Source organism: Grus americana, chromosome 2 (assembly GCF_028858705.1).
Source record: "Grus americana isolate bGruAme1 chromosome 2, bGruAme1.mat, whole genome shotgun sequence".
In the NCBI taxonomy this organism is placed as follows: Eukaryota; Metazoa; Chordata; class Aves; order Gruiformes; family Gruidae; genus Grus; species Grus americana.
In genome coordinates, this window is record NC_072853.1 from 24890643 (window position 1) to 24904697 (window position 14055).

General features: G+C 38.8%; 1 protein-coding gene across 10 annotated transcripts in view; it reads right to left on the reverse strand.

Moving 5' to 3' along the window:
- The window catches only part of MATN2 (matrilin 2), a 75167-nt gene that overhangs the window by 46725 nt on the left and 14387 nt on the right, over positions 1 to 14055 (reverse strand). For all 10 annotated transcript variants that reach the window (XR_008575628.1, XM_054814257.1, XM_054814260.1 and 7 more), the window contains 2 exons: positions 4465 to 5034; positions 181 to 303 (listed from right to left, as the gene is read on the reverse strand). Coding sequence is in view for 9 of the 10 variants with exons in the window: in XM_054814257.1 (XP_054670232.1) it covers positions 181 to 303; positions 4465 to 5034 (693 nt within the window). In the remaining variant the exon portion in view is untranslated. The remainder of the gene's footprint in view (positions 1 to 180; positions 304 to 4464; positions 5035 to 14055) is intronic.

Here is a 14055-nt window from a genome sequence, read left to right on the forward strand (position 1 = left end):
AATTTCATTTACACAAAACAAGAAAAAGATTTACAGCTTCACCTTTTCAGACTCTTTCTGATGATTACCATGAATTACATACTGAGCTTGGTCCTTCCTTATGAGCCCAACAAAAAGGGTATGTGATGTTAAGCACTTTTTTTGGAGCATGAAAGAGAAAAGTTAAAAAAGATAACATACTGCTGCAAGTCTTCTGGTCGGCATTCAGAATGTATCCTTGTTTACATCTGCATACGTAGGAGCCAGGGGTGTTTATGCAGAAGTGATCACAGCGATGCTCAACTGTACTGCACATATGGGGCACTGAAAGAAAGAAAGTAAAAGGTTGTTAACTGCTGGTCTTACCTATTTGTGGTCACAACTGAAAAAAAAATGGTGCAGAAAATTTTACTGAGGTAATGTAGAAATTTCAAATTAAATGTTGACAGTAAAGACAAAAATGGAAGCTTAAGCCTATAAGACTGTAAAAAAAGCCTTAACAAACAGTACTATGTAATTATTCCTAAAAAAAAAAAAAAAAAAGAAAATCAGGTATTTTCTGTCTGGTTTACATTGGTGGCATGTTTTTAGACATAAAATTACATGTGGAATGGAGATATAAACAAAATAAAAATATACAATAGAGTATCTGGAAACACGAATTACTTGGTGGTCCCAAGAAGACAATAAGACAAATCTACCACATACAGATTTAGAAAATAAGTGGATTTTAAGTACAAACTGTTCTAGAGAACATTCAATTTCTTGAAAAAAGAAAATCACCACACAGCACAATACTAAAGAAGAATGGCTAGAAAATAACTTGATGGTGAATCTTGCTTGCTTAGTTATTAATGTTGAGGAACATACAAGCAATACATGACAACTCTGAGGTCATGCATCTCCAAGACTCAGTAAGTAGGAGCTGAGCTGAGCTACACTCCAGAGTGTAAGTCCTTCTGAGTCTATTTTTAATCTGTTTGTATTTTAAGTCTCCAATAGCAAGTAGTAAAATGCAACAGGCTGAGACAGTAAGAAAGAAAAAAAATAGTGGGCCTATTCTGTCAAGTTTATTGCTGAACTATTTTTCTCCAGATAAGTATTTGGGAATTAGGAAATCTCTCTGATGTTTTCTTCCCACTGGAGCATTGCTTGTATGTAATTTCTATAACATATTGGTGAATTACTTCTCAGAGAACATTGTGTGGAAAATAATCTATTTTGCTCAACAACAGTTAGGGACTGATGTGCTCCTTATTGTGCTAGGTTGACAAAGCTCAAAATTTATGCAATAGATATTAACATTCATCTTCTTCTAGCAGCCACAACAGATGCCTGATAAATAACTTAACATGTGGTATGTGTGGTACTTGGGGGAAAAAAATGTGGTTTTGAGATACATACTATGCATCTCATCTTTGGAATGCTTACCAGAGTTATGCATTTATTACTAATATACAAACCACCACAATTCCCAAATCTCTTAATCAGCTTTTTGGATCTCATAATTTTCTGCCATAATAAAACTTCTCAAGTACTTTTATTTATGTGACTATAGACCTGCTTGGACTTCTTGTCTTTTCATCTTTCTGTCATTCTGAAAATGAAGTTTATAAGCTATGATACTTTCTAAACAGAAGTTTCCTCCTGGCTACATTTCACAAGCTTTCAACATCAAGCATAGCTTCTTATGACCAAAGAAGCACTTTCAAATATGACAAATGAAAAATATATTCGTTTAAGCATCAGAAAATCTTACCATATACTAATGCTATAGAATGTGAATCTATAGAACATTATTCCAAAAACCATCAGTCCTCCCATATCAAAAGAACATAAAGTTTCAAAACAAGAGTACTAAAACCCCCAAAAAAACAAAAAGAAAGAAAAAAGAAACATTCAATGATAGGTGTCCCAATAACTCAGTCCATTCTGAGAATATATTGTTTCCATCTGTTACCAATCTTCTGATATACTATCACATACATTTTTTTCCAAAGTGTTTCTGTTGCACCCATTTCAAAGAATCAGTGGTATGATGGTCATTAGTCAGATTTCTGTGGTGAAGGAGGCTGCTGTCTGTATGATTTCTGCAACCTCATTTGTTGCTGGAGGTGTTTGGTGGACACAGCCAGGGACTGAAGTAACAGAAAGGGTGATCTCATAGTTAAGGAATTTGAATGTGAGCCTTGTGAATTAGATTTTATCTCCGCCTATATCACAGGGTCCTTATTTGATTTTGGGCAAGCCAATAATATCAGTATCTTCAAGCAAGCATCAACCTTCACACTGTATGAGTTCAGCTAGAGACACCTGAATCTGGATTTGCAAGAATGCAGGACTCACTCAGCTGCAAGTGAAGGCTCTAAGTGTAACTGCTATGTTATATTAGTCTAAAAATGCCAAATGCCCCAGAAAATCAGACCGGGGATTGCACTGAGTCAAATATTTAAAGTTAGTGGGTGATCTTGACAGTCTTAACCCTGTTTCTGTGCCTCTGATCCTCCAACATAAACTGGGGATGACACCACTATCTACTTTACTCTTACCTACTCTGCCATCCACAGGTAAGCAGTGGTTAATTTGGTGTATCTTTTATTTTCCCCCCAGAGCTTCATGACTTGGCCAGGTTTTTCTCTTACCCTCACAGGAACCATGAAGACACATCCCCACAGACATAAAGGCAATCTAGACACAAGGACAGCCAAGGCCTTTCGCCACGGCATGAAGCCCAGCAGACTGTGTCCCAGCAGACTTGACCAGAGGAGTGCCTTCAATTGTTCTAGCAAAGAAACAAGGTGTTCAGATGTTCTACTTGGCTACAATGATATTGCCTCTGGGTCTACACTTGGGAGGACTTAAAAAAACTAACTGCATTTCCTGGGAGGGATGTAGGTGCTGTAGCGTGGAGAGGCTATGAGATGCTTAGATTGCTCTGTTGAAATTAAGCAAACTGAACACTGCTTCATGGCCCAGACTCAATAAAATATTAAGGATCCTATCTGTGATTTAGTACCTTAAGTTAAAATCTGTAAGATGCTAACGGCTTAAATTCTCTGTTGAACCTGGGCCTGGGTTTTAAGAGCATTTCTGGATCTCACCTTCAATTCCTGACACAGCAAATGTTGTGGAGGCACTCCTGAGAAAAGGAGGCAGCAGCAGTGCTTGTCACCTCCATACCCTTCCATCTGCAGGGAGGCTGGTTTTATTGAGGATCACGTGTATTTGGATTAAAAGTGAGCTATAAAAGTCTGATATGTTTACTGGACATTGCCTAGTCAGAAAAAAAATGAGTAAGTGGTATTTGTACTGGATTTGTTTCTAAAATGCAATTAAAAAAATCCAGTAAGATGAAGTTTTGTAGCATTTGCTGTTCGTTCCATTTAAACTCTCAATCCATGTTTAGTTTACTCTTTTCTTTTTTTTAAATGCATTTTACTATGCCAGCTAATAATAAGGCAAGGAAAAGACAGGAAAAAATATATTATCTGATGAATGTCAGTGATGGTGTTTTGTGCTGATGCAGTTCAGCTGGAGCCCTGTTGCTCTTTGAAACCATTTTGGAAAAGACCAAGTCAGGAAAATTCTCCAGACTATCCTGACAATAAACCACAGTTTTTTTCTGGCAAAAGCTTCCCTAGAGATGAGTGAGCATTCAACCTCATCATGCATTCTTTTTCTGGACTCTGCTGAAAATGCCTCAGTTTAATGCCAAATCTGTATGAACATCTTTCATATTTATCTCAGGAAAAAACAAAAAAAAATTACATCAACTACACAGATTGGAATAAAAATAATTAAGTATGCCACAATATCTGTAAAAGGTAATTTCTTATCAGGGAATTGCAGATGAAAACAATTTCTCTGTTGTAAATTAATACCTATTAAAATATTGTTTACTTTATTGTGTGAATGAATAATATCACTGTAATGGGTTTTCCTAACTTCCTGTATTTGAAATGGATGGAATAAAACCACTACCATGTGTCTCTGTGTCTCACTTCCAGTCACAAGGCATGCACAGAAATAATCGTTTGCATAGAATTAATATGAAAGCTTTGGAAGAGGAATCCATGAACTCCAATTTTTTAAATAACCAAGACTGTTTAGCAGTCTGAAGTTTCAGTACTAAAGGAGATCACATTTAAAAATCAATAGATGACACAACTTATCTAACAATCAAATAGTAGAGGGTTGTAAATTTATTGCTATTATACAATGAGTAGGAAAATCATGATATGTGTGTTTGCCTCACTGCTGATGACCATTAGGAATTAGACCACATTTTATGGCACTTAGCACTAGAATTCGTTTTTCCACATATGTATGACTGCTGTACTGAATGTTGTCTGGCTAGTCTCCCTTTTTTCAATATATATATTCTAACAGATAAAGTTCTATGTAAAAAACAAGTTTAAGGACTGCATATTTTTTTCTGTGTTTTACTTTCATCTATGCATTCAAATCTATAGATAAAAATCTTACCACAAAGTTTAGTCTGGAAGGCAGAGGTCAGTGTTTCAATCTGACTGAAGTTAGCAACCAGAAACACATGCTCTTCATGCGGTTCACTCCCAATGGACCTCAGTGTGTTCATATCTACTCTTCCCACTCCAATGGCAAAAATCAGGATACCCGAGTTACGAGCTTTAGCAGCAATCTCTGCCACCGGATCCTGAGGTCTCCCATCCGTCACTATCATGATAATTCGGGGCACATTCTGCTTCAGAGGTCGAGCTCCTTCTGACTCTGAAAATGCAATGTTCACTGCATACTGAATAGCCAGTCCAGTCATGGTGCCAGTTGCCAGGTGCATCATCCTCTTCACTGCTCTTTCAATATCCTGCTTCCTCCTGAATGTCTTCAGCGAGAACTCATGTTTGACTGTGCTGCCATACTGAATCAGACCTACTCGGGTGACATCAGGACTGATGTCCAGAAACTGCAAGATGGTTAAAATGAACTCCTTCACTTTTTCAAAGTCATAAGGACGTACGCTGCGAGAGCTGTCAATGATGAAAACAAGGTCCAACCTTTTGTTGTTGCAAGTATTTTCTGGAAGGCAAAATGCAAACAAAAATACAAGAATTTCAAAATACAAATTGGTTCAGGTTGACCTGACATCTCAAACATGCTGTCTAAACAAACACCTTGAGAAGTGCTGGGAAAACACAGGAAAAATATGAGCTGTCAGAACTAAGGCTACTTGGGCAATATAAATTTGGTCTCCAGTAAATAACAAAAGCCGCCTGTTACATGATCAGTATCTACATTTTTTTTTTTTTGTGAGATCAGTGCCCAGAATGGCTAATGGCAGTGGAATGGATGGATACTTGTGCCATACCCTGTTTTGTCATTGTTCTTGAGTTTTTGACCTCATACCCCACACAGGATGGAAACCCTCTCTGAACTACATAGTTACTATTTGAGTGGGGTGCACTGTGATGCTTTTTGTAGTAGTGCCTGATAATTTAGAAAGCTAACACTCCAATGAGGCAGGGTGATATCAGTCCTCCATTACAAAACAGGGAAGCAGAACACAAAGAAATTTAGGTCAAAATCATCTGTTAGTTGCAGTGACCGATACGAGACGTGAACAGACTGATTTTTCAGGGAACTTGGCATTAAGCAGCACTTCGCATGTACAAAGTACAGCTCTCAATGACGTCAACTGCAGCTGGGAATGCTCAGCACTTCTGCACATCAAACCCCATGATTTCAAATGCATAATTAATGACTATCTGGGAAAAGTCTCATCTATTGGACTAGCTCAGCATCACACAGAAATTCTGTGGCTGCATGAGAGAAAATCCTGTTGTCTACAGTGGCACTCAACTTGGCCAAAAGACCACTCATACATTTCCTGAAATCTTCTGTTTCAGTCATCAACAGTCTTTTTTCCCAAGAGCCACTGAAGCAGAAATACCACAGGGTATGTCTATATCTGACAACTGCACATGCAGGCAGGCCAAGCTATCATGGATAACAGCAGAAGTGAAGGTTGGCTGCCTTCTGGACATGCTACCAGCTTTCTGGGACTCTGGGTATACATCCTCTGGCTTCTGCCCAGCATCCTTCTTTTTTGAAAGAAAATGAGACATATGCATGAGTTGCATGATGAGAATGGATAGGGACTGACCATTCACAGAAAGCCAGCACATGGCAGGCTTAAGGCGAGCAGGGGGAGGTGAGCCACAAGCCTTCCCACAGAAGGCAGCATATGGCAAAAGATTAAAAGGAATTTGAAGGGTTTAATGGGATGGTGGTGAAGAAAAATCAGCTGAGGTTTAATATTTACATTAAAGACCCCTACAGATTAGAAAATCCTTGAGCCACAAAAGCATGACCGTTGGGGGAATACCTGCAGGTAGTATTGTCTTGTTCTTGTTCTATGCATGTCCTTTTGACCGCTGTCAGAGACAGGACACACTCAGTTAGATAGACCTATGGCTTCAATCAGTGTGTCTGCCCTTAAATTCCTGTGGCCATGAATAAAACTGTGAGGTAGCTAGCTGCCCATTTGTCTGCCTGGCTTGAAAGATTAAAGGTGGCAAGAATGCTCATCAAACTGCAATGGCGTCCTCATCTTACTAAGTTGAGATACCCCTAATCAGTAATCTCCCTTATTGCCCAACCCAATTCAATTCCCAGTGCACTCTCATCCATCTTCTGCACTGAATGAGGCAAATGCTCAGTGTAAAAGTAGTATTTGACTGTATAATTAAAGGTCATGTCGTACTGCACAAGTACAAGTGGGCCAATCAAAGACTCAATTGGAAAAACATCTGTCTGTAGACAAGCCTTTACATGAGTTTGCTTGTGATTGCTGATGAATGCTAACCATGTACTTCTGCCAAGGCAAGGGGTGAGAAAGATGCCTGTTTTCACTTGTTAACTCAGAGGCCTCTTTCATAGATTACGAAGAACATTTGTGGGCATAGAATAAAAATGCTCTTTGATGACAATAAAAAATAACCGCCTGGATTTATTCATGTGCAATCTACAGTATGGCTTTATTCATAAGCGTAGGAATATGCTTGAGTTGCTTATTCTTTCAAAATCAGAGGATGTTGAATGCAAGCCAAACTGAGCAGAAACAAAATTCCAGTTCTAATGGGATACAGATATCCTGACATATTAACTACTTTCCATCTTATTATCTTAGTGGCATATCTAATTATTAATTATTTTTACTAAAATAACATGAAATATTCCAGCATGGTTGTAATACAAAGATAATGCTAAGATATGATATGTGGGAGCAGAGCAAGGGGAAAGAAAGATAATTACAGAAAAAAGGCTAAGAGTATGTGTGTGTATATATGAGGGGAAGGACAGAGGAGGGAGAAGGGTAAAATGACTGCTATTTTATTTCCCTTAAAACAAGTCAAAACTAGAGCCATGGTGTTGAACACTTTTAATTCGAATATAGAGATTTGGATCCCAGTCTGAAGAGATTCAGTTATGTATTTTGAAGTCAGGCATGAATCTTGGTGGGAAAAAACCTGGGCGGCATTAGTGGATAGTACTACCAGAAACACACCCCATTGTGCTATATTAGTTAAGAAAAATCTATCAGTCTGAATGCAATACAGTATACTTCAAAAATACTTTCACTAGCAAAATTCTGTCTATAGAAATACTAAACATTTCCAAATTAAAAATTTTTTGTCTTCTGACTTGGTGGGGATTTTAAATAAGGCCGTATTATTTAAAGTGAATTTAGCTGAAACAGGCTCCATGAAAAATAAAATGTAAATCTTTTACTAAGCAAAACTCCAGTTCGGTGGTATTTTGAGGAGTGGCAATCCGTAATGACTAACAGATCTGAACACTCATCCCCTCAGACAGACTTTCAGTGATACCTTTTCAGCAGTTGCATGCTTCTGCACTTGCCCTGTAAACTATAACCTCTTCCTCTTACCAGCTCTCCAACAGGGAACTTTCTCACAACTTTGGCAAACATCCTCATACCCGAAAGTAATTCCCTTCCACTCTTCTTATGAAAAGTGACACATTCATTGAAAAGAACTACTCATCCATAAACCTGATTCTAAGTCAGCAGAGGTTTTGTATTGCCAACACAAAAGTTAAAAAAACACTCGATGTGAGTTGTATTATCCAAAGGCAAGGCACAGAAAGGACAGGCAAGACAAGGACAGACAAGGCAAGGGAAGAGAAGGGAAGGTCAAGTCAATAGTTCTCCTATGCTCTCCTTCTCCACTCAATATCCAGTTTGTCTGTAAAAGATAGTTACAGTGATGCCACCTTTGCAAAATTAACAATGCAAGGAAATTTCAGTTCTCCCTGGAAGAATCCGGCTGGGATCCAATTACCGAGAGATATATAAAGCAAAGCTTAAAAGAATATTCATTGGGCATCTTAATTGCCTCTAAAGCTGCAAATTCTATTAAATTATTTTCTTTGATCCCTGCAGATTTCCTTCTGTTCCTTTCTCAAAGCAAATTATGCTCAGTCCTGAACACCTACTTTGGCTTTGACAAAGCTCTCACATTGACTTTGCTCACCCACCCAGGGTCTGTCTGAGAGTGAGTTTGTACCCTCTCGGTTTATTTCTAACTAAAGCTACATTGCCTTAAAATAACTAAAGCAGTGCCAGGGAGTTTTCCTGGGCATTGCAACTGACTCATCTAGGCTATGAAATCATTAGAACAGTTCCTGGTATTGTTTGGCCTAGGACAATTAACATTCTCTCAAACAATCCTCAGGCATGATATGGGAAGTATCATGAGCCAGAGACCCATCCTAACAAGCAATGTGGATGCAGCCACTCTGTAAGCTCAGGGTATTTACCAGTACAGAAGCAGACCAGTTTATACCACTGGTCTCAGTACCAGAGAGCAGTCTAAGATACAAGCTAAGCTCAGATGCCAGCTGGCCTGCATCCACAGCATTAAACTCACCTTTCCACTAAAACAGAGCGGCTGTATGCAAACTGCCTGCTGGGAATAATGCCTGTCCCCCTGTAGCCTCTGAACCACGCACAGGGATTGCCTGGGGAGTGCTAATCACTGCGGGCCAGAGACAGCTCCGGCAGTTTAACAGCAACAATAATGGTGGAGTCTCAATGCCCAAGAATGCCCAAGAATGTCCCCCGACACTGCCTAATTTCCTCAAACATTTCCATTTTGGAATATTCAAACCAAACACATTCAAAGGACCCAAGTTTTAGATGATGATTTTTCAAAAGTTTTTGCAAGCCAGCTCCCTTGAAAAGATTGATTGTTTAAAAATGAGTTATTTATTTTCTATTGTTGTCCTACATCTTTATGTCTCCTTAATACTTATTTTTAATCTGGATATTACTTATTTGGTTATATAGGTCTTTATCCTAATACATGAGAATGGATAAATGTTAAGGAAGGCTATTGCTGTATGCAAAGCAAAAGGAGGTTAGCTGCTCAATTTGGTAAATACTACAGCAAAGTTAAGACATTGAATAAGTAATTTATAACAAGTAAATATTAGATCCATGAAGATGTTTGTTATAGAGTAAGACAATTTAAGCAAAAAGGAAGGATGAGATCACTTAAGAAAAAATGAGATCATAGAAAAATTATTGCATGAGCAGGTAATGCATTAATGGCAATTTTAAGACTCAGCATATTGTGTTTCTTAGCTCACTCCACAGTAACGTATATACAAAAAATTACATGTTCTGTGACATTGCCAGCAATAACACCAGATTTATTTTTAGATTTTATCTGAGTAATAGAACAAAAGTCTTCACTCAGAATTAAATAAAAGAGGAGAAAACTATTCTCCCAGTAGCACATTATAAAACCTAATTTCTCTTCTGTCTTTGCCATTTATTATTTTTTTCCCCTCTAGCCCTCAGCCTTACTTGCCTCTCTTTTCTTTACAACTTCTTTCTTTATAAATCTCGGTATAACTCCTACCAAATTTGTCTAAAAATATATGAACTTGCTGGGTGTCAAATATTTGTTCTTAAAGTCCAGATTCTGATTTTCCCTAGCTAAGTATCCAGCCAGAAAGATCAGGTTTAACAGGTTCTCAGATATTTCCAAAAGATTTTTCAGATCAACAAGAAGGTTTAATCTTCCCATACAATCATACAAGTAAAGAATACTCAAATTTGCAATTCATTCATAAATACACCAAGACCAAAATGCTCTGATGGGAAGAAAGACATAGCTATGTATTGCCTACATAGACCTTCTAGGAAACTGCAGTAGCTTCATTTGTAAAAGATGAAGCGTGAAGTACACAGCAGTTAATGTAATGTTGTTCCTGTTTGGAAAACATATTTTGTGGTTGTTGCCAAGAGTAAATGAAGAATAGCAGTAATTCCAAGCACTTCTTGGCTCTACTGAGACATTTTGTGCAAGTTAACTTCCACCCCTTTTCTTTTTTCTCATTTTAATTCAAAGAAGGACAAAGGATGGTATGGTGCATTTCAGATATAAGCATACCTAGTTCCTGAAGTAAATGTTAGAAACCGTTCCATACCGCTTTCCTGACACACACACGTGCTGCGCTCAGTCCTGCAGGTGACTCCACCTCTTACCAGCTCTGGGACAGACCCTGGGTCCAAAACCTGCCCCCATACTCCCTGGCCCCATCCTTGCTCTGAGCCTTTTCCCAAACTCACAGACCTCTGGCCCTAACCCAAAGATTCATTATGAGTTTGGCATTCCTCCTTACAAATTTCTTCATCTGGGAACACTTTGTAAATGCAATACGGCCTCCAGACATTTCTTTATTGCCTCTGACAAAATCTTTTGTGAACTTCCAAAATTTCTGGGAGAACTGTACAGCCGTAGGCTCTTGTCCACAGATTTCTAAGCGAATGCTTCATTATCAGTCACTGCGGGAAGGTTTGTTACCTTGTTCTCATTTCACCTCACTATTTCTATTCCTTCCTTGTCATCCTTTCCAAAATAACAAGGTCATTATTAATATAAAGTCTCTCTAATCCTAGAGTCCCAAGACTGACTCCTAGTATTTCTCCATTTCTTTACTGAGACTGGTGCAGTCTCTGGCATGAAACCAAAGTATGGCGGTGGGATACTCCCAAGTTTCTTAGTTCTTTTTGCATTTCTCAGCTGTTCTGAGAGGGAAACTGTCGGGTTTCCTGCCAGGAGTCAAACCTGCTTTCATGGTCAGGAGGACCAGGGAGTGGGTTGCTTTCCCTTGTAGGCAGGGGAACACCTGGATGCAGGGATGAAGCATCCCGATATCCCCACGCCAGTCCCAGCAGCATTGACATCTACCCACCACTTCCTAACAGAAACAAATGTTACATGCTCTCAGCTGAGCGCTGCTCACACCCCTGAGAGGAGAGGAATTCATTTTCTGAGCCATAATGGCGAAACCTCATAGTACACACAGTTGATGCTACTTTGAATCCAGTTCCCACAGACAGCCTGGAGGCATTTACTCTGCCTGGGCCTCTTCCTGCACACATCTGTAAAACAACAAATCACAATCAACAACCTCATAGTACACACAGTTGATGCTACTTTGAATCCAGTTCCCACAGACAGCCTGGAGGCATTTACTCTGCCTGTGACTCTTTTCCTGCACACATCTGTAAAACAACAAATCACAATCAACACAAAAAAAAAGGCGGTTGCCTGGGAGAAGATGATCTTTGTATCTTTCTCCTTGAAGATCTGAAACTCCTATCTTGCCTGAGCTACCTGGGGCACTGCTCGAAGGACATAGAAATCATTACAGAAGAAACAGAAAAAAGTAAATAGCCATTAGTAGTAGTGTAGAAGATTTAGTGAAAAAATGTGACCTTAATGAGTTTGTGCTGTTCTCCTTTCAGGACACTAGCTTAACATTTTAAGAACTCCTATCCATACTTTTTTTAAAAGCCGCCCATGTCTTTGTTTACGGGGAAAGCTGTTAGCAACCTCAGCATTACTCATTGATCAGCTGACCTGAAACCACATATTTCTATCCACTGGTAACACTCTTAAGTATTAGACTCTTTTCCAGAACAGTTTCAGAAACAGCATCATGGGATAGTGCCATATACCATTTTGTCTTGCCCCCAGAAATGCACGGGACATCATGCCCACCGGCAAACCGTTAGTCCTACCACTTCAGCAGTACTTAATTAATTAGGTGGTCTCTTCTAGCTTCCAAAGCAATTTAAAGAGCATGTCCCTCTTAATTCACAATAGTGTCTGATTACCCACTCATGTCTATAAAACGAGCCATTCCTTAAGTTATGCAAATGCTGTTTCCAGGATTTTCAAGTTAATTTTGCACATATGTGCTTTTTAATTATTAACCTGAAGTACTCGCAATGAAGCCAAAAACACCACACTCTTGAACATTCGGTGTTCCTTCTTTTGGCCTGATCTTCGTTCAAAACAAAATACACAGAGGAGGCTTTCAGCTCTTTGAGAATATACACATAAGAATAGAGTTTGTAATTTTACTCAGTGAATTATTGTCAAGGCAAACCCTTTTACAAACAGAAATGGTATTTTACAGTAATTTGTGGGGGTTGTAACAAACAATTTCAGAAATACAAAGAGCATTTGCAGTTTAGTACATGACTCAGTTTTTTCTTTAGCAGCAGATATTCTTTCCTCCTTGTGGAAAACTTACAAATTACTTAAAAAAAAAAGGAAAAGAAAAAAGGAAAAAAGGAAAAAAACAGGAAGAAAAAGGTAAAAGTAAGAAAACAAGACAAACAGAAGAGAGAAGAGAAGAAGGAGGGAAAAGAAAATGCTTTGTTAGAGGAAATACACATTAGAGAAATAGAAGAAAATTTCTTGTGCTCCTAGAAATAGAATTATATCCATATAACACTTATTACTGAATTCCCTTTAAGTGGCTTAAAAGTGAATGTTATTTTGATACATGAATTGAAAATTAATAATGAATACTAAATACAACAGTTGGCAAGCATAATGTTGTTAATGTGGCTAAAAATTGCTAACTCAGACCAAAATCCAGACTTTCTGATCTCCCTGATAACTGCCTGCAGATGAGCACACTCAGAAAAGGACACAAATCCCTGGTGTCTGTCATGGTCCCAGCTAGCCCTCATGGCTCATTAGTTGGGCCTGCTTAAGGGATAACAGCTTCTGCAGGGAACAACTGGCTGGGCAGGGATATGATCACCGTTCCAATCTCACCTTCCCAGACTCCAGGATCCCTGTTAGGGGCTGGGGAGGCACAGCCTCAGCACAGGGCAGGCTACCTAGCCTCAGAGCCACAGAGAGAGGGTCTTCCACTGCAAACAAAACCCAGAAACCTGAAAGAGCTGGGTGGTCTGAGCAAGTGCAACCTTCTCGCTATTGTTTTAGACCCCAGCCAGGTAGATAATGGACACCAGCTATTGCAGGGGAGAGGCCGACAGCAGAGAGATGAAGATGAAAGCTGAACTTTAAAGACTTTGCATAAATTCCACGGGAGACCTCTCAGCTATTGAGACAATTGCTACTGGGAAGCAAAGCACGCAATTGCTAATATTGCCTTGAGGCACAACAATTGTAAGATGCACCTACACACCTCAGAAGGAAGAAACAGGTGATTTGACAGACTGTGAAATGCTTTACTCGCTCTCTTTCCAAACATAACACATCTCTATATGGCAATTTTATATTTTGATTAGAGAGAGTCTAAATTGATATGTATTTGATTACCTTGTATCCTTATAAAAGTTTGGTTAGGATTTTGCTTCTTTTTTAGACTAAATACGTGATAATTCAAAAGATGCAATTTGCAACCTCTTCCTACCTTTATCTCCTGCCTGGAATAGTTCTGATCTCCCCAAATACTATAACAGCATAATATGTTGAACATGTGATGTAGTTATTACACAATTCTGACTTCAATTGCAGTGCAGAGTAAGTTACAATGAATGAGTCTATTAACATGTTTGAGGACAAAAAAACTGGGCAGGGTTGTATTTATGAGAAGAAATAAGACATGCACACATATACTGAGGCTGTGAATTAGTTTCTTACAGCAGTTATCATCCCATGATGTTTCAGCAGTTCACATTAGCAGGATTTAGAGATCTCTGGCCAGCTCTTAGTGGATAAATATACGATGAATTCAACCGAA